This window comes from Nematostella vectensis, chromosome 3, assembly GCF_932526225.1.
Source record: "Nematostella vectensis chromosome 3, jaNemVect1.1, whole genome shotgun sequence".
Taxonomy (NCBI): Eukaryota; Metazoa; Cnidaria; class Anthozoa; order Actiniaria; family Edwardsiidae; genus Nematostella; species Nematostella vectensis.
Window position 1 is genome coordinate 5,371,653 of NC_064036.1, and position 21,229 is coordinate 5,392,881.

At 41.2% G+C, this 21,229-nt stretch overlaps 1 protein-coding gene across 1 annotated transcript in view; it reads left to right on the top strand.

The window, feature by feature from the left end:
- The window catches only part of LOC5512761, a 37,645-nt gene that overhangs the window by 542 nt on the left and 15,874 nt on the right, over positions 1 to 21,229 (top strand). The window contains exons 2-23 of the mRNA XM_048725471.1: positions 2,409 to 2,473; positions 2,862 to 3,033; positions 3,642 to 3,738; positions 3,926 to 4,073; positions 4,419 to 4,616; positions 4,935 to 5,114; positions 5,316 to 5,725; positions 5,817 to 5,976; positions 6,194 to 6,361; positions 6,563 to 6,753; positions 7,176 to 7,317; positions 7,436 to 7,620; positions 7,879 to 8,013; positions 8,087 to 8,234; positions 8,369 to 8,765; positions 9,151 to 9,224; positions 9,346 to 9,689; positions 9,875 to 10,016; positions 11,460 to 11,803; positions 15,141 to 15,282; positions 20,304 to 20,777; positions 20,878 to 21,209. Coding sequence (XP_048581428.1) covers positions 2,416 to 2,473; positions 2,862 to 3,033; positions 3,642 to 3,738; positions 3,926 to 4,073; positions 4,419 to 4,616; positions 4,935 to 5,114; positions 5,316 to 5,725; positions 5,817 to 5,976; positions 6,194 to 6,361; positions 6,563 to 6,753; positions 7,176 to 7,317; positions 7,436 to 7,620; positions 7,879 to 8,013; positions 8,087 to 8,234; positions 8,369 to 8,765; positions 9,151 to 9,224; positions 9,346 to 9,689; positions 9,875 to 10,016; positions 11,460 to 11,803; positions 15,141 to 15,282; positions 20,304 to 20,777; positions 20,878 to 21,209 — 4,641 coding nt within the window. The 5' untranslated portion in view covers positions 2,409 to 2,415. The remainder of the gene's footprint in view (positions 1 to 2,408; positions 2,474 to 2,861; positions 3,034 to 3,641; positions 3,739 to 3,925; positions 4,074 to 4,418; positions 4,617 to 4,934; positions 5,115 to 5,315; positions 5,726 to 5,816; positions 5,977 to 6,193; positions 6,362 to 6,562; positions 6,754 to 7,175; positions 7,318 to 7,435; positions 7,621 to 7,878; positions 8,014 to 8,086; positions 8,235 to 8,368; positions 8,766 to 9,150; positions 9,225 to 9,345; positions 9,690 to 9,874; positions 10,017 to 11,459; positions 11,804 to 15,140; positions 15,283 to 20,303; positions 20,778 to 20,877; positions 21,210 to 21,229) is intronic.

A 21,229-nucleotide genomic window follows, 5' to 3' on the forward strand; every position in this document is an offset into this window, starting at 1 on the left:
CTTTCCCGAACGTTACATTTTACGCAGTGGCTATATGCCCGACAGTCGGGACAGGTCTTGGATGGACTAAATGCCCGACAGTTTTTAATTCATTCAAATTACCCTGGAAATTGTCTTCCTTATTATATATTTGTTAACAAAGGGCAAGCGATTCTGAATTGAGCTTCGTTGTCGGTATTGAATGCTTTCCGTTGTCTGTGTACACTACAAAATCGCGAGAAAAGCTATGCAACAAGCGGCCCGCAAATGCGAGAAAAGCTATGCAACAAGCGGCCCGCAAATGCTCGACACAGTGTAAACGAAGCGTGGAGTTCGACATCTCATGAATCGTTCATAATGTGCCGAGCATTCGCATGTCGCCTTTTGCAATTTTTTTTCAAGCTGGAAGCCATAGTTTGACAATGGGTTCGGTGGGAGGTTTTTTAAAGTCTAATATCTTTCTCCTTGCACAGCTGTTATGGCGAAAACGAGAAGTGTCGAACTCTGCATTTGTGGGTCACTCGTTGCACAGCTTTTCAAGCTAAAAAGCATCTTTTGGCTGTTCTTAATAATCGTATAAGGGTTTCAAAGCCTGAAACTTGGTATTTAGGCTAAAAATCGAGAAAATGGGAGACAGTCGTGCAGCTAGTTTTTTTTTTTTTTTTCCTCCTTTAGTTACCGGAAGCCGTGCAAGTAGACACAGCGAATTTTAACAACAAAACATTCTTTCAATGAACTGCCCAATCCATTATCCCAGTTGAGTTTTCTCTTTGCCATTTATAGACCTAGAGATTGGCATCCAAATTCGTCCCCCTGATTTTTTTACTCAGTTGTATTATACTATGTGTTGTGCATTAAAATGCGTGTGAAAAGTATAAATTTTATTCCTATATAATTAGGAACCAAATTACTACTTCCGGTCACGAGTAGAAACCGATTAGAAACTGGTCTAAGAAATTGTGCAAATCTCTATGAATTTCATTCAAAAAGAATGAATAACACTTCTTTTGGATGATTCTAATTATAACCCGGTCACTTCTAGTCCAGTTTCTATCCAACTGTCCGTAATTTTTTAGATGTCGCGCAGTTAGTTTTTGGTGTAGCTGACGTGACTACCAAGCGCGTGATCTAAGCGTGACTTTCACTTGGGTGTTCTTCACCGTAGACAACATTCGCATATAATTTTAGAAGTCATTCTGCAGTCAATCTAGGAACTCATAGCATGAATCTTTGCAAATAGCACTGAAAAATTTTATGAGAAGGTATGATCTGGATTGAAGCAGAGACTACATTGGAATGAAACTTTTCTTCTATTAGGACCGCCTTTTGAATGTTTCGCACTAGTAATGACTCAAATAAAATTTAGCATAAATCCGCTAAATAGCGCAAAAATCGGTGTAAAACTAATGTTGGCGTATTTCCAGCCGTACTTTCCAATTCTATACAGAGAATAGGTAATTCTGATTTTTTTTAATTAAAAATTCCCCCCCCCCCCCCCCCTTGCTATTAGGAATTGGATTATGAACTTGGTAGAAACTCACTAAGGAACAAATAATTTTTAGGAACAAGGATGAGCGTGGTCTAATTAGGGTCAAGTGGGGGTCATATTTCGGCTTGTAAAAAAGTCGGATTTTATTTGCCCCTGAATTTTTTTTCACATATCAAAAGTAGAAATGATGCTCTTTTCGATGAGTGCAAACATTTTTGCCAAATCCACATCTCATCGGCGATATTACACGATTATATCAAGGCTTTTCAAAGTCATCTAAAAACATAAAATAAAATAAAATCGCGTAAAATAATAAGGTGCTGACAGAATAGCTTATCCTTCAGCCTGGGAGTTCCTTATTATCCATTCTTTAGGTTTATATAAGCTGCAGTTGTTTTATCACGCGTTACGAACCGGTTTTTAGTCTTTTTCTAACAACCACAAAATTGTCTCAAATCCGGGTGCGGGAGACGAAAAATTACTTTTCGGCTTCTATCGCCAAAAATATTTATCCAAATTGCTTCAAACTTTCACAGGATATCATGGCCACCAATACCTATTACCAGTTTAATTTTGAGCTAGGGCACCCAAACTTCATTTTTCCGAGAAATCTCGACGAACTCAGACCGCTGGTCTTAATTCGTAAACTCAATTTCATTAGCAGCTTCTATGTCCCGAATAGATTCTGAGGCTCGGGACTACTTTATTTACTTGTTAGACGGCGCCTAATACCCGCAGCCCTAAAAAAGACACATCAGCCCGACATAGGCGGGTTTGAGTCGATAGAATATCCCATTCAGGCGCGTAGTTAAAGCTTAGCTGAGGGGGATGCGCTGTCATGGATGTTATATAGCAAAAGTATTATTACATTTTTGATCCTCACGAGATATCACTTTGTGCGCATCAATGAATACTCTTCTTATACATAATTTTTCTGCAGATTTAAGATGGGTACCCTTGTGGTATGGTTTGCCCTTGCACTCTCTGGGATCTCCCTTTCCTCAGGTAAGAGCCAACTTATAAGAATACTCTTAAACAGATTTAGACTTTTAAACCTGGAACTATAAAGCTCGGTTTCATATTATTCAAATCAATCAAAATACACAAATAGTCGTGTTCGTTAACTAGAGTAATAAATATGGTTCACCGAAAACTGGTAGTCGGTTTTGATGAGAAGACTTCTTTGGGGCAGATGAAGATGCCCTGAATAATCAAGAAAATTTGACAGAGCCGACTATCGTTTTCTTTCAGGTTCAGGTCTAGTTTTAAGATTTATTTCCTAAGTTCAAAAAGATTCTTTCAAAAGATTCTATCAGGCAAAATAGCCTACTTAATCCCTTTTTATGATTCATCAATAAGAAAAGTCTTAAACTTGTATTGGTTAAATTTCAAGCTGCTCTTCCTCATACTACTTGTGAACGCGACTACGAGAAAGTTGGCTGTTACAAAGATATCAGGACTGCGCGCGCACTGCCTGATAGACTGATAAACGACCGAGATGCCACAGATGACACCAATGATGGACACTTTCTTGATTGGTATAAATGGAAGGAATCCATTCATAGGTAATACTTATATTCTTATCCGAAGTGGGTTTTCTTCTCAAGGCGAGTTGCAAAGTACTGAACAGGGAGAGGTGATTGTAGTGTAACCGTATCTGCGAGTGTAGAGGGGAGGGGGGCTTGTAGCCCACCCCTTTTAAATGCGTCTAAGTCGTCTCAAGCCCCTAGGTAACCCGGCAACTTTAGGAAAAAATCAATATAAGATATAGACATCAGTATAAATGACGTATGTGCAGAGACGTCTACATTGAGTGTACAGCCTTAAAGTCCCTTAAGTATCCTTTTTTGCCAAGTAGAATAAAACAATCGATGTTTAAATATTTTCCCATAAAATGTAGGAAATATTGTAGGATTTTATTCCTCTACTTTAATAGCACGTATAATCTTTAGTCCACTGTGGCGAATCCTGGGGGAGAGGGGGCATGTCGCGCTGTCCTATTTTTCTATCGGACTCAAGTCTTAGAAGAAAATCAGAAATGTATATGAGCTAAAATTTACAAATCTAGCTCCCGCGATCGCCCCTTAAAAAACAATAACATCTGATAAAGTATCTAATCGAAAATCTACTAACTATATAATTGAGTCAATTTATTTTTCTTATTGAAATCTAGTTTGGCCTGTCGATGTTCCGCTGCTGCAAAGAAAAAAGGATACTCGTTTTTTGCAATTCAGTTCTATGCCGAATGCTGGTCTGGCCCGAATACTGCGGTAAGATCAATAAGAAGTAAATGGTCAATGATATTTTTTATAAGCCAACTCAATAGTCTTTGTGATATTAGTCGAAACATTTGCTCAGATCTACGTTCTGTGTAAGGCGCGTTCTATTTTAGAGGAACATTCTTATTTTCACCAATAATCTATTTATAGGTAAATGAACAATATTTTGTGTCAATAGGATTTCGCCAAGCACGGCAAAGCAGACGATAAAAATTGTTTCAGTGAACTTACAACTGACGTCAAGAATCGACCGCCTTGCGACAAGAAAAGCGAAGACGAGTGTGTAGGCATAGATGACACCAACTACGTCTATAAAGTCAAAGAAGGTTGTTTGCTAGCAGCCAAGTTCAAATAAGAAAAATTGGGTCCTACGTTTCATTACTGTTTATCAAACTAATGCTAACAAGGGTATCATAAGTACAGGACTAAATTCTTCTTATCTAAGCCAGGCAAATGAGTTTTAACCACCACAACAGTTAGGAGCCATTGCCACTTAAAGCACGGGATAGATAACATGATATATCAAAACTCTGAAAGAATAATTTACTGGCTTTATTTTTACTCCAATATAACTGTCAACCGAGGTGCTGCGGGTATTATTTCTGTTGTTCTTGTTGTTTTTTGAATGCTTATTTGTTTTCATTTCCCTGACACTATTATCAATTCTACAGACAGCGCGTCTTCAGTCGTGAATGGCGGCTACTCGGCTTGGTCCAAATGGACGGAATGTAGCGTGACGTGTGGGGGCGGTACGAGACAGCGTGAGCGATCATGTACCAACCCAGAGCCGAGCAACGGTGGCAGGGATTGCTTACATCTCGGCGAATCGGAAGAAACGGAAGCATGTAACAAAGACGCTTGCCCCGAACGTAAGTTTGTACGACATTGATTTCCTCCAAGCTTTAGTTACTAGTGAGATGTAATGAGGTTAAAAAAGTGTGTCATATATATATACAGTCAGCTCACTCTCAGCGCGGGACGGGCCTTACCTGAGAAGGATAAGTAGGTTTTCGGTAGTACTTGAAAAGATTTCCAAGACCTAAATACCTAAAGTCTTATCACGATTGGTGTATACGTGCCAGTCATCATCATCTTTTATTCAGGCGCCAAAGCCTTCGCCTACTTATTTCTGCTTTTCTATCCCTGATATTTCTGTTGCTTTTATATTAATCGGGTTGCCTTTTAAGCGGCTGTCGACGGCGGATGGTCCGACTGGACAAAATGGACAGCATGCACAGTCACCTGTGGGGGTGGTACACGGGTGAGGGAACGATCCTGTACTAACCCTGCCCCCCAAGGGAAAGGCAAACATTGCGAGGGATCCGCGTCAGAGACGAGAAGCTGTGGAAACGATCCTTGTCCAATCCGTAAGTATCTTTTGCTATCTTTTTACCTGTCCAATCCTATAATTCTAAATATATCTACTCAAATTCAACTAACTCATGTGCTTGTTAAGTAGAATTTGACATGCAGCGCATTACTATACTCCCGACTGAGTCATACTTCATACCCTTCAAGAAAGATCCTTTTTGGTCCTAAATAATTCTGTTTGAAATCTTTGTTTACAGCTTGCAAAAAAGCAATGGATATCGGTATCATTCTTGACGGTTCTGGTAGCGTAAGACCTCAGAACTTTCAGAAAGCCAAAGATTTCATCTCTGATCTCATCACCCATTACAAAGTCTCCCCGGACGGAACTCATTTCGGAATAATCACGTACAGTACCAGGCCTTCTCTGCAATTCACCATCGGCGACGCTAGGTTCCACAACTTCATGTCTTTGAAGAACAAGGTGGCGAGTATCAGATACCCAAATGGATGGACTCGCACAGACCTCGCGCTCGATATGGCCTCTAAACAGCTTTTCACTAGCAAGGGAGGCGACAGAGACGAGAAGCCAAACATTCTGATTGTATTCACTGATGGGAAAACGAACCGAGAAAGCAAGCCTTACCCGACTGTATTAGCTCCCCTACAGGTATACAAAAATTCTAATACATATCTTTGCGCGCGGAAATGAAATGGCGGTCTTTTTTGTGTGAGATTTCACTGTAATCATTCTCTTGAAGGCCAAAGGCGTCCGGATCGTGGCGGTTGGTATAGGACAAGGATTCACCAGACGCGAGTTGCTGGAGATAGCGCTGGGCAACCCACATTACGTCGTACAAGTCTCTGACTTTGATGCCCTTAAAGATAAACTAAATGTTATTCTTGCTGAGTCCTGTCAAGGTGAGATGCAGCTCCAGTGATTAGAAAATGTCGACCATCCATTTCTTTATTTTTGCTTTCATTAAGAAAGGCGCAACGGTCTATCTGATAGAAAATATAAAATATTCATGTAATAAAACTATGACGCAGTTGTAAGACACGGATGGGATATGCATCCCATCGCCCTTACCTCACCCATAGATGGCTACAACTAATTGTGATTCTCTCGGCGTCACAGGTTCTCCACCACCGACCCCTGAGCCCGAGTGCACAAGTGCTAGCCACGCCCTTGGTATGGCCAGCGGTGCAATTAAAGACGCGCAATTAAATGCTTCATCATCTTGGGACAGGAATCACGGTGCAGACAGGTCGAGGCTTCACATTGTGAGGGCAAGTGGTAAAAGAGGTAAAAACAACAACAAAATGATATTATTATATTCTACATTACCTGTATTGCCCTAGCATGTGTATACATTGCACATTGCGCGCAACCCCCTCTTCTGGCCACACGCCTGCATACGTCGTGTATCTCTCGTGTACCCGTAATATTGCCATCACATGTACATTCCATATTTTTTCTGAAGTCCCTGCTTCCATCTATTTACAGGAGCCTGGTCAGCAAGATACAACGACCGCGGACAGTACCTCCAAGTAGATTTTAGCAAGCCCATCAAACTGACCAAGATCGATATTCAAGGCCGGGAAGACGCCAACCAGTGGGTGACGGAATATTGGGTGTCGTACAGTCTAGATGGAGGAATATATCGCCCATTATACACTCCGAAAGGAAACGTCAAGGTGCTTGAATAGGTCTTTATTTCCTCTATACCTCCTGAAAAAAGGGGGAGGTATCACTCATGAACCCATAAAGAATATGTCAAATTACTAGGCTACTAGTATCCCTATTCCCCTAGGCGGCGGCATACCGTAAGGTTCTGGGCTAGGTCTTTTAATCACCCTATAATCCTTCTCTCTGGACGGAAGTACCAAAAACTCATACACCCTAAAAGGATATCTCAGACGCTAGGCTAATGCCTGGCTTTACCCCCTACAGATGAGCGGATCATCTATCAATCATACAACCCCTTGGTTTGTAGTCTCCCTATACACATAATGTCTGTAACGAAGCACCTCTCACCCATACACCCAAAAAAGATACCTCGGCTTATCTATCTTCTATCTTCCTATCTTCTTACTTAAGTTTTTTTTATCTTCTTTAGTATTTCATAGGCAATCGTGATCGCAACACTGTAGTGAGCTCTGTGTTGGAGGAGCCAATCTACCCTCGCTTTGTGCGTATCCATCCGAGCAAGTGGTACCAACACATCTCACTCAGACTCGAATTTCATGGATGCCGAAACGGTTCGTATCTGTTCAACGCATTTTAGTTTATAATGCAATTAATTTGTGAAAGCAAATATATTCTGCATTCTAAATGTATGAGAAGGCGAACACTTTATCTGATTGATATCATTTCCAGGCTTCACTCAACCGGTTATGCCATTGTGTAGCTCTGCGCTAGGACTACAGAGCGGTCTGATCAAGGACTCCCAAATGACGGCGTCATCAGAGTTGAGCTCAAGCTATAGTGCTCGCCACGGCAGACTGCATTATCAAGGAGGAGGGTGGATAGCTAGGGCTCAGGACCAGAAACAATGGCTTCAGGTAATCTGCAGTGCCGCATACAAATAATACATATCACAGAGATATGGTATCGCTAGACTATGTTTTCTTTTTTCTTTTTGTTTCCTTTCCTTTACTCGGGCGGGGGGGGGGGGGGAGGGGGGCGTTGCACTTAGGCCCTGTATCAATGGTTACTTAGATGCAGCTTTTAGTTATTTTGGGAATTGGTACACTTCGTGGACCCTGTCGTTTTGTTTTTAAATATGTAAATAATACTCACGATTGCAACGGTTATAACAGGTGAACTTCGGTAAGATGGCAAAGGTTCGTCGCGTAGCACTTCAAGGTCGCAGCAATGATGACCAGTGGGTCCAGACGTACTCACTCAGCTCCAGTCGGGATGGGATTGTTTGGGAAGATTACCAACAGTCCAAGGTAAGAAGTCACTCTTCTCCTCATTATTTCTTCTCTTATAAATGCCTTAGCCATTGATACATTTTCTTACCAGGTGTTTCTAGTAAAAAGCAGTGACCGTTACACAGTTGCACTTTCTGAAGAACTGAAGCCACCAATCAAAGCTCAGTACGTGAGGATTCGCCCTGTCACCTGGCGCAGTCACATCGCGATGAGAGCAGAGTTCTATGGGTGTACCTCAGGTACATGCCATTCAATAATGTCACTTAAGATAACTTCTTCAAAGCTTACTATCTACGTCTTTCTACTTTTTGTGTATTCGTTTCCTTTGAAAACCCCTGTTCTCCAGGATTGACTTTTGATGTTTTTCGCTCAGACTTTGAAATACCGAAAGTGCTCTGTGCTTCTCCACTTGGAATGAAGAGCAAAGCGATCACAGACAGTCGCATTACCGCCTCCTCTACATTGAATAGCAACCATTCTCCACAGCGTGCTAGACTCGACACAGTTCTTCAAGATAGCTTGAAAGGGGCGTGGTCCGCCAAGACAAATGATATGGGCCAATGGCTTCAGATCGATATGGGAAGAGCCACAAAAGTCACACGCATTGTGACACAAGGCCGGTCAGATGCCAATCAGTGGGTCAAGAGCTATAAGATACAGTTCAGCCAGCAAGACCTCTTCCATGATTATAGAGAGGGACGCACGTTTGAGGGCAACAAAGACACAAATACTAAATATGGCCACGTCCTGAACCCTCCAATCATTGCAAGGTATCAATAACGACAAGATTTGGGCTGGAATTTCCCCCTCCTACCCCTCCTTTCACACACACAGACACACACACACGCATACGTCCCTTCCCCCAAAGGTAGGGTGCGACATAGACACTCGGCTGTAAGCATGGCTAAGGAGAGGGGATAGAAACAGCCAACAAAATTCCATTGCATTATATAATATAAAGGGTATGTTTCAACCAAACAAAATCGATACTGTCACTAAAATACCATTTTTATCGCTTATATCCATAACATTTTTAGGGAAACATTTAGACTTTCCTGCCAAGCTTGACCAAACATAAATTATTCTAAACAAACTAGGAACGCTTTGTGCTACTGTTTTGCTGTTTTGGTTACTATTGCATATGGTTATACAAAGGTACGTTCGCGTTCTTCCTGTGACGTGGCATGGGCACATTTCTATGAGAATGGAACTGTTTGGCTGCACCGAAGGTGAGTTCAGTCCACACCATTTATTGCCCCTTCTACGTTTCGAGTGAAATCGCAATTGTAAAAGGCTATATATAATGCCCTGGTACAGAAAATAAACGTCATTCTTGTTATATTGTCTTAGGCTTTGAGCCTCCGCCCCGGCCAGAATGCTTAAAAGCCATCGGCGCCCAAAGCGGCACCCTCAAAGACTCCCAGTTCTTTGCGTCTTCCGAGCTGTCATCTTCATACCGTGCGTCCAATGCTAGACTACATCTGCATACAAACCGAGGGCGCGTAGGGGCGTGGTCTCCAAGCAGAAGTGACAAGAACCCGTGGCTTGAAATCGATGTTGGCCGCATTGCAAAAGTAACAGGAATCTCTACACAGGGGCAACAGGACGCTAACTACTGGGTGACTAGCTATGCTCTGCAGTACAGTCTTGATGGGAGTAGTTTTACAACCTTCAGCGTTAGTCGAAATCCAAAGGTAAAGTCTGGCTTAAAGATGTACAAGAAATAAGATATTTAGAGGATTCTAAGCAGCTCTATAACAATCGTCTTATATATTATTTATTATTAGCATATACATTGTACAAATATGATGGATTAGCTGATTATGTTAGGATATCGAAGATCAGTGCAAATCCTCAACTGCGATCTCTTCCTGTTGAGGTATTTGAAGGTAACAAGGATCGTTCGACTGTACGTAGCCACGCCCTTGCTATGCCGATACTTGCCCGCTATGTCCGTGTCCGCCCTATGACCTGGCGCGGTCGCATTGCTATGAGGGTAGAAATCTTCGGCTGCACATCCGGTAAGACTACTTTTTTAAGATAAAAAGACATAGGCCCTTGGAATGTCGTGGATAGGATCGAATTATTTAACTTTGCGATGGCAATTCAACCAGTCCGCAAACAGGCTCGGTTCTCGGCTATAAATCAATCAAAGATTATACCGGTATGAATCAACACAAGGTTGAAAAGGAATGTTAAACGCCTCTGTAAAACAGAGTGGTTGCGCTGACGTTTCGAGCGTTAGCCCTTCGTCGAAGCAAAAGAAACTGAATAGGATGGAGTAGTGGTATTCATAGATAGTGTGCGAAAAATAGGCAGTAAGCCGGCGCCGCGCGCGCGGTCTGACAAAGGGACAAGGAGCAATAGGTAATTAGAGCGGGCGCGCTAAAGAAATCGTAAATTTCTATTAAAAGGACAATCTTTCGTTTATACCTAGGGGGGGCTCTACAGCCAAGAGAGAAAATAATTCTATTCTCTTTCTGGGTGCGATAGTCATTGGAACCGTTGTGTAAAGAAACTCCACAAACAGAGTGTGGACAGAGTGTGCTGGGAGGTTAATAAAATGCCTGGAAACTGGTTTCTATCAGTTTCTCCGACGAAGGGCTTACGCTCGAAACGTCAGCGCAACCACTCTGTTTCAGAGAGGCGTTTAAAATACCTTTTTAACCTTGTGTTGATTCGTACATTGTCTACACCAAGCCTTCGCAGACCATCTAGTTTTTCTACAGCTTGCCTGTAGTCTTTCTAGTTATACCAAAGATTACACCGTGATTTTTTGTTTAATTGTTCTTTACAAAAAAGACAGTTGCAAAAACCACCAGCTAATGTTGTAATAAAGCTTAAAATAAGCAAATTTGATTTGTTCGCTGCTTTGCTAAAAGCATATCTTGTCAAAACAAAGCTTTAACAGGCCTTGAAATATTGGGAGACACGATACAAAAAAAAAAAAGAAAATATTGGGGGCACAGCCACGTCCCGACTAAAATGGGAGGGGGGGCACATACCCCACCCCCTGCTACGGCCCTGTAATACGTTCACATCTAAAAGGTACTCCGCTTTTGCCATCGTCTAAGTACGTATTAAAAATTAGTTTGGATTGGCAGAGTTATGATATAGGAAGAACTCGGGTGCTCCTCATCCCCCAGGAAAAAGTGTCCTACTCCAGTGCGTATCTACGACCACCCTTTTTGTGGTCACAATAATCAAAAGCAAAGTGATTTCGTTTATCGTTTTTGCGTTCATATCCCTAGCCAACTTGACAGATGAAAGTTTTTTAGCAAAAACATTTAACTCTTAGCGCTTTTTTAAGAGTTTTTGTTTTAAACTAATATTATGAAGCTTTAAATCCTTGTCTGCTATTTTTCCATAGTCTTGGTAGAGACACACGAGTGTCAGTGTTCTTGTTACACAAAGCTGCCATATATATGCAGGGATTTAAACTTACTTTGCTTGAATATTTTCAGGATTTCCGCTTCCGCCCGTCCCTGAATGCATGGCACCACTTGGACTCCAGCGGCACATCATCAAGGACAACCAAATGGAAGCTTCCTCCGTATGGAGCAACACTCATGGCGCAGCTAATGCGCGACTGTATTTCTACCCCCATGACGGCAGAACAGGCGGCTGGTCCTCCAGAAAAAACGATGGTGCTCAGTGGCTTCAGGTCGATCTTGGCAAGCAGTCAAAGGTCACTATGATCGGCACGCAGGGACGAGAGGGCTATAACCAGTGGGTGAAAGAGTACATGGTCGCCTATAGCAGAAAGGGGTTGTTTTGGGAGGACTATAAGGAAGGAGGAGCAAAGAAGGTAAGTCGAGATTGCGTGGACAAGTAAAAGGACAGTCTGTACTCTGGCACGGCTATCCACACCATCCTTCTAGATATCTTAGAAAGACGTGACAGCTATATCCCTTTTATGCCTTCATTTTTTTCCTCCTTAATTAGAACTTGCGTTTTTTCCTCTCCCTTAATGTAATGTAGTGTATGTAACGTAACGTAACATAGCGTAACGTAGCGTAACGTAACGTAACGTAACGTAGCGTAACGTAACGTAGCGTAACGTAACGTAGCGTAGCGTAACGTAACGTAACGTAACGTAACGTAACGTAATGTAATGTAATGTAACGTAACGTAAAGTAACGTAATGTTATGTAATGTAACGTAACGTAACGTAACGTAACGTAACGTAACGTAACGTAATGTAATGTAATGTAATGTAATGTAATGTAATGTAACGTAACGTAACGTAACGTAGTGTAATGTAATGTAATGTAATGTAACGTAACGTAACGTAATGTAACGTAATGTAACGTAATGTAATGTAACGTAACGTAACGTAATGTAATGTAATGTAATGCAACGTAACGTAACGTAACGTAACGTAATGTAATGTATTGTAATGTAATGTAACGTAACGCAACGTAATGTAATGTAACGTAACGTAATGTAATGTAATGTGATGTAATGTAATGTAATGTAATGTAACGTAACGTAACGTAGCGTAATGTAATGTAATGTAACGTAACGTAACGTAACGTAACGTAACGTAACGTAACGTAATGTAATGTAATATGACTGTTTAAAACTGATTCCGCCTCGGTTAGCTTGCGCTGCCGGCGGAGCAAATTTTATCTATTGAAAAATCAATTATTGATTATTTTTATTTATTGTATATATATTATTGTATACTGAATAGTAAACCATTGATTCACTGATACGGACAAGGCGGTAGGAACAGTGATTGTTAGGCTGAATTCTGATAAAAATACACGAATTTACCTCTAATTTGGCTAAAATGTACCTTGTTTGTAGCTTGCTGGACAGCTGTTTCCAGAGTTTCGGGATTACAGGCTACCTTGTTTGCGACGCGCTCTCCGTGTTTCACGTTGACATGACGTTTCGTTTATCTCGTCGGGGACAGCTCGTGCGCCACGGGGTAGTAGCTCGGATTAAGCAACGTAATTTGACCGGGTTTTCTAATCAAGCACTGAAAGCGCGTCCCAAAACAAGGGGAAGTAATTTCCCCCGGGTGGGTTTTGGAGGTGAGCCCGCACCTTTTCAGCGGATTATGGTTGAGAAGACTCTCAGCTTCAAGAAACTCTAAGCTTTCTTACTGAAAACAGACGAAACTTTTTGTAGAGAACTTTACGGAATTTAGCAAGAAGAAAATAACTTTTACAGGATTTTCGAGGAATTTTTAAAAAAACGTTCGACTTTTAGAATTAACTTGATAATGGTACCTTCATAATAAATGGAGGAGACAGAGAGAAACTCTTTGTGTTAAAGCAGTTTTTTATTCACAAAAATTTCATTTATTTTTAAATAATTATTGTCCCTCCACTAATCAATTTGTTTTGTCAGAGCCTTATCTAAGTAGCCAAGGCGTTAATTGATAGCAAGCCGTCAAAAGACAAAAGAATCTATTGGAATCCGCACTATAAAACGGGCCATCCGCTCTAAATTATCAGTCAAATCCTCAAAGAAACTTCCAAAAGACACACTGCTTTTAAAATTGTGAAATATTTTCCGCAGTTTCCGTTAAAAATCATCGGAGATTGTTACGTAATCGACCGGAAGTAAACTGGTGACAATGAGTCTTTAAGGGATCAAAATCGGGCCTCAGGTATTCTATAGAAAAAAATAGGCTTTTCTCTTGGAATTGGTGTTTTTTAGGGCTTCTGGGGTATTTTTAGGGTAGCAATTTTTACCCTGGACATCCCCCCCCCCTCCCTGGGTGACTACTACTCTATAAATCACTCTATATACTGTTGCGCTTGAAATCGAGCATTATGAAACTCCATTTCATTTTTTGAGATATGTCGAGAAAACAATTACAACCTTCTTTATTCTGAAGTTCATTTCCTTATTCGCGAAAACTTACTTGAATCATTTGTGGAAGCGATTGCACGCATTGCGTTATTTGTCCTTTCGATAGAACGGCATGTTTAGCCTGCGTGCAGGAAATAGTTCCATTATTACTATGGAACTATTTCCGGCTGCACGCAGGCTATCTCATGTTGTTCACAACTCCGTTTAGCAGTAGAGCACGTTATCTCACGAAAATGCTTTTGGACTTGTTCTGGTTGAACTTTAATGCCTAAATACAGTTTCAAATTGAAATAAAAGGTATCATGTAAGTACCCCCCCCCCCTTCGGATTTGAATAAGGAACTGAGCGAATAAGGAAACAGATGAATAAGGAACCAAAATCGATCGACACTGGTGAAAACATGGCTAATGGTGTAACTTCTTGCCCAATGGTAAGATACAAGAGGGGAATCTTGGAATCAAATGTCAAACGATGCTTTTATCGAGTGAATGATAATCTGGCATTCTTTCTGGTATAGAATCTAAGCTTTTCCCTGATTACCCGAAAATCCCTTAAAAGTCCCCGGTGGGGGACTGGTGTAAATTTGAAGCCTTGAGATCTTTTAGGGGTGAAAATGAGAATGCCCAGTGTTTTTCACCTTGGTGTCTTTTAGGGTGCTATTATAGCCATCGCTCATCTAACTTGTAGCTCATGAAAGAGCGTTAAAACGTAACAATTTTCAAGACGTATCAGTTTTAAAAACGTTTTTATTACAAATTATTTACGTTTGTTTGAAGTATCTTTTAGGGGGAAATTCATGCCTAACCACGCCCACTTAAGTATCTTTTAGGGTTGAAATATAGCCAGACCACGCCCACTTTAGTATCTTTTGGGGTTGTTTTCAAAACATCCCGACGATGATTCCCGTCCGTTTGATATCGGAGTTTCCCCCCCCCCCCTCCCCCCCCTCCCCGGGTTAAAAGTTTTCGCTATGAGAAAATTCGTCTCATCAGTTTTCAATAAGAAAAGTTAGAATTTCGAGGAGACAAGACTACTTCAAAGTCTTCAAACATGTTTTATTATTCCCTCCAATTAAAACGGAAGCCAAAGTTATGTTATCCCTTTGTAAACTGGGAGCGGAAGTGAAAGTCTTCTCGAGCATCAACCGCTGAAAAGGTTCGGGCTCACCCCAAAATTCCACCCGATGAATATTACTTTATTATTAGAAGTAGTTTATTATCAGAATTTGGCCTAACAATCAATGTTCCAACTGCCTTTGTACAGACTTCTATATCAATGATAACACTAATAGTGACGGGTATACCACCATTCTGCAGTTATTCAAAGCAAACAGAGACCAGAACACTGTCGTAAAGAACAAGCTGCAGAGTCCTATTTACGCCCGATTCATCAGAATACAGCCAAAGAAATACTATGGCCATATTTCTATGAGAGCTGAGCTTTATGGCTGCACGGAAGGTACAGTAACGAACGGTAATCATGCCCGTCTAAAGACATATTTTTCACTACGGAAATAAGCGATGGAGAGATGTTGGATGCTTATTTCGTGTTTGAAATTGCGCGTAGGATACGCAAGCGGTTAAGGCAGCGGATAATAGAAAATAGCGACCCATTGCTTCCTTCTCTTTCTTACTCTTACACAGGGCCGTGTTCCCAAACATTTTCAATATTCATAACGAAATGTCCAGTAGTGCGTGGATGTACATCTAATGTTTACTTTATGTTTCTGTAGCGTATCCCCCTCCTCCCTCTATATTAAGTACCCTGTTGCAGCTCTGTCTACGCTTTCTCTGCTAATGAAAAGCAGTATAATAATAATAATAATATAACATTTATTTGTAAAGCGCTAAAACTATGGATTTATTTCTAAAGCGCTAAATAACAAAACTCAAAGAAAACAATGTCACAAGTTACATAAAAATTAAATATTAAACATTGTAGGCTAGGCGGGAACATAATAGGCAAATTGTTCCATAGTTCTGGACCGGCATGTGCGAACGGCCTGTCTCCTAGGGTTTCGCATCTAGTCTTTGGGACTACCAGGAGATTAGCGGTGTTTGATCTGAGGTTATAGGAAAAGCGACTGCAGTTGATAAGAGACCTCCTGTCTGTCCATGGCCATTAATATGTCATTGTGGACTTTAAGGAGTGCGGTCTCCGTCGAGTGGCCTTGACGATAACTGGTAATCTGGAAGAAGTGCATGCACTTCACAATGTAAGAGCAATTGATCAATGACCATCCTCTCAGCCGTCTTCGCGATGAATGGTAGATTGATGACAGAGTTCTTAAAGATAAGGTCCAGGCAAGTTTCTATAGCAGCGGTATGACATGCGCAATCTTCCAGTGATCGGTAACTCTTCCTTCACTTATCGACGAAATAATGATTTTGGTGATGATGGGGACTTAGGACTTCGGCACATTGCTTCAAAATCCGGGTAGGAATTGGATCCAGGCGACACGTTGCACGGGAGGAAGACTTAACAATTTTGTGTATCTTATCTTCTGGACGTGGTTTAAAGTTATCAAGTTTTAAAAGGGGAATACTTGTAGCTGCAACTGGCTTTACAATAGAAGTGCAGAAAAACTCCCCAAAGTCATTGACCAGGCAGAGAATTCTGATGTGACGAGAGACGAGACAATTAAAGTATCAAGACGAGTAGAATACTCATTTCGTATTTTACGATAGTTCATTTTGTCTTCTACAAGTTCTGACTTCAGCATCTTTCTTTCGAGCTTTCTTTTTTTGGCTTTGAGGGATCTAAGAGATTCGTCAAACCATGGCACTATGGGGCGGGCAAAGACCACTTTTTCTTTTAGATGTGCATGGGCGTCTAGAATCTTTGAAAGTAAATCGTGATAACACGCCGCTAAAATCATCGACGTTGGAGAGAGGATCAACGACTAGCGGAGCGCGCTGAATATCCTTCATGAAGACCTCTATATCGATTTGTTTGAGTCTTCAATATTGTATCGTCTTCTTCGTCAGGTTGGGGCGTGGGATATCAGAGCAGCATTCAACGAATAGTTGATAAGAAAGGAGTATAGAATTATGTACGTCTTGCACCATAATGTCATTGGATTAGCCTGCTTGCAGGCGGTACTCGGTGTTATCATCGCGGAAAACCCTCTCCGTGCGGTGATCGGGCGCCATCTTGCCGCGTGGTTCCTGGGGGCGAGCGCAAAAACGGACGCAGGGCAGGGGGAGAGAAGAGAGAAAAACCCTCTTCTCTGTCCTTTCCCCCCTGCCCTGCGTCCGTTTTTGCACTCGCCCCCAGGAACTACGCGGCTTTTTCTCGGAACTACGCGTTTTTTCTCGGAAACGGCAAACGTCAAACCTCTGAGTGTCACGTGACACGGCCTTGCGGTCAAGTTTGCAGTCTGCCGTTCGCGTTTTGACCTCAGGGGCACCGTCTAGCGGTAAGTGATTTTCCTCAGCAGTTTTCCCCTCAAATTTTCTATGAGCTCACGTTCGAGACCATAAATTAGTGTTCTTAATCATTTGACTCTTGAAATAATATATTTTCATTGACAATGTGCACAATTGCTAATATTTTCGGCTCGGTTGAAGTCGTGCACATGTTTCGCACTTTTTTCCGCCAAATGCCATATTTCCCGCCAAATGTGCTAAACTACGTTTTCGCTAGTTCGTCAAACAGCAAACCGGTATAGGCTAATCGCGGTTTGCCGTTTGCAGTTGATTCTGAAAACGCGATGGTAAATGTCTCTAATAACCAGTACCGCGTGCAAGCAGGCTATCATTGGATGAACGTGTGATAACGAGATCAAGGGTGTGGCCAGACATGAGTTGGACATGCTGCAGAAGACCAAAAGTATCAAGGAGCTCTGAAAATCTGCGAGCATCCGAATCCAGTGGATCGTCCAAATGGAAGTTCAAATCTCCAGTGATAAGTAGAATTTCACGACACATCACAGTACTTTTGAAAGTTAGAAAAGATTCCTTGAAAAAGACGCCATGTCACAGGGCGAACCTCGGAGGAGGACGATAAACCACAACTATGCGAATAGATCTATTTTGAACATTAACATTCTATTCGGAGTACTCGAAAGATTCAAACTCTGTACCATCCAGAAAATTAAGCCGAACTGAGTCCCTGTGCATAATACCAGTGCCACCTCCCGATCAGTCAGAGGGCCTTGGAAGGTTCTTGAAGGCGTAGCCAGAAGGACTAAGTGACGAAACGCTAACAGTGTCTGAATCCTTAATCCAAGTTACAGTGATAGCAAATCGTATTTCCTATCGGGGATATGACAGATGTCTTGTTTCTGGCAGATCTAGCATATTAACACACCTAATAATAGAATACTGAGCGAGTTTTGCACTAGCTAGTTTTACATTAATGGTAATTAAAATTAGGCTCAGGATCCAAAATAAGGATCCAAGTGTGATATTTTTAAATATTTAAAAAACTTGAGCATTACTGCTTTGCTAAACGTGCTTAGACTTAGCACTCGATGAATTTTTAGGAAGATTTTAAACTGAAACTAAATTTAAGGTATTTCTTTCAAATCATTCCAACACAACTTTGATAATCATCTAGTGTACCCGCAAAAACGGTAGAGAACAACCTCATCACCTTCTCCTCAGAATGGGACGCCACCACTCCCAACGACTCCACACTACCTCAACAAGAGACTATTCTGTTGCGCATTCGCATTTCATTATGCGCTATGACGATCAAAATGGCGGCTGTGGAATGTTATGAAAAAAAAAAAATCGCACTGTTTCTGGGCTGTAGAGATATTTTCTTTGACCAGCAAATTCCCACAGAAGGCAAACAGAATGTTTGTATGTAGTTGCGCTCGAATCAGCGATTGCCGGATACCAAAGTTAAGTTAACCATTCACAGGAATCGATGGTGGCGTGTAATGATTTCTACCTGAATTTTAAGAGTGTTATCTCCGTTATTTGAGAGCGACTGTACTGGAGCTCTGCACTATGACAGTCTTTCTTCTAAAGTTTATTTGATTGGATATTATGATAGAAATCCGTACTTTTTCGTTTAGATAAACGTATTTACAACTACGGCATAATTTGCTTGATTCACCGTTTGAGCTTAAATTGACAGTGATTTTCCCGGGATCAGGGAGACAAAACCACTGTTTCCAGATTGTGATCACTTTTATCGTCCCTTATTTATCACGATTTCATGGATGTCATTTATAGTAAAATCGGAAAAAGATCTTGAATTATTTTTTCAGTGTGTGGTATCAATTTTCTAAGGTATGATTCAAGCAGTTGGGCCTAGATACATAATTCCGGATTTTTTTAGGGCCCTTAGAGTCAAACGGGATTTTTAAAAAATCTAAAGATTTTTAGAAAATTTCAGGATTTTAAGAAAATTATTTAGGGTTTTAGGTAAAATTCCTACCAAATACTGCCATTTTTCGGTAGAAATGTGATTCTCTCAACTAAACCGATCGTCAATAGCTTGGTTATTTAGTCACTGTCATATTCCCAGAATGCCTTGTTAGCTTGTTTGCTTCACTGGAGTCAGTATTTAGAAGTTAGTTTAGTTTGTAAAACGTGTAAATCGCGGAAAGTTATTTTTTCCGATGCGAATAATGCTGAATTGCGCAGTTATACATACACAATAAATGAAAAAACACAGCATAAAGATATATTTCTTATAATTAAGGAGGAATGGCATATTTATGGGGGAAAAAAGAAACTTCGAGATTTTTAGGGATTTTTAGGATTTTTAGAGACAAATTCGGGATTTTTAGACCTTTTTTGGGACATTTTTTTCCGAGATGATTTTTAGACCGTTTTCCGGGAGTTATGTATCTAGACCTAGCACAAGTTGTTCTGAATCACATACAATTATCATACCCTTCTCTAAACAACCCTTTCATTTCCCAGAAATCGGACAAATATTTTTGAAGATATTGTCGCCTAAATAAGCACTTAGATATCACTTCTCATGAATATTGAATATTTCATTATTATGGAAAATCGAGTAATAATAAACCACACAAATTTTGCACAACTATTAATAATTTCATTGCTTGTTAACGTCTATACTGGCAAAATTGGAGAACACCTTCACTTTACTTGTTTTGTGTCAGTTTTGAGCATAAATACCAAGGCGAAAGTCATTATGGTAATTTATTTTTTGTTACATATTTAATTTGCAATTCATCTGGCCGGAAATAGTGCCTCACAAGTCATGTAAACACATAAATTCTATAAAATGAAACAGAGCTTTCAGTATTATAGTAAATTGCTCTAAAAAAGGATTACTCGCAAGAGAAAAATACTCGAACAACCTTTACAAAAAGCGCTATGGGTGAGTGTTTTCCTCTAAGAAGAGCCTGCAATCGTCGGATGCCGGTCAGCATCTGCGCGCATGGTCTTACATAACAGTCCCTTGTTCACTACCTCATACATCCGAAAAAGACTGTGCACACAATAGACTCTACATAAAAGGATCCTCATTTACATTTTCTTATCGTATAGGTTTCGTAGCCCCACCTGTGAAATGTGCTGCTCCGCTTGGGATGAAAGACAAATCAATCCCTGACAAGAGCATCACTGCCTCCTCAGAATGGGACGCCAACCACTCCCCAGACCGATCTCGCTTAGACACTGCCCGTCAGGACAAAAAAACTGGCGCATGGTCTGCAAGACACAACAACAGGGCACAGTGGCTACAGATTGATTTTGGAAAGGCCACACAGGTAACCGGAATCGTAACACAAGGTCGCAATGATTTCAATCAGTGGGTACAAGGTTACAAGCTCGAATTCAGCCAGGACAACATTCACTTTGAATCTTACGAAGGTGGAAAAGTCCTGAAGGGAAATAGTGATAGAGACAGCAAGGTTAGCCATATCCTAGAGCCCGCTATCATTGCCCGATACGTGCGTTTACGACCCCAGAGCTGGTATGGACACATCTCCATGAGGCTAGAACTGTATGGCTGCAGAAAAGGTACAGGATTTGTGCATTGAGATTTATATACAATAAAGATTGAAACGTTATTGAATTATGGACCTTACTTGACTGTTTCCTCATTCTTATTGTGGCATAGGTTTTAATCCTCCCCCGAAGATACCATGCCACGAGCATTCTCTTGGCGTTCAATCGGGGTTCATTAAAGATTCACAGATGTCAGCCTCGACCATCTGGGATATCAATCACGGTGCTGAAAATGCGAGGCTCAATGGAGAAAAAATCGGTTCAAAGACGGGCGCATGGTCTGCGAGGTACAATAACGCAGAACAGTGGCTCCAGGTAGACCTCGGTGAGCTTTCTGAAGTTTACAAGGTCGCCACCCAGGGCCGACAAGATGCCAATCAATGGGTGAAGAGCTACACGTTGGCGTACAGCCGTGACGGGGCACTCTTCCAATACTTACCAAAGGTAAAGTTATCATAAGAAGA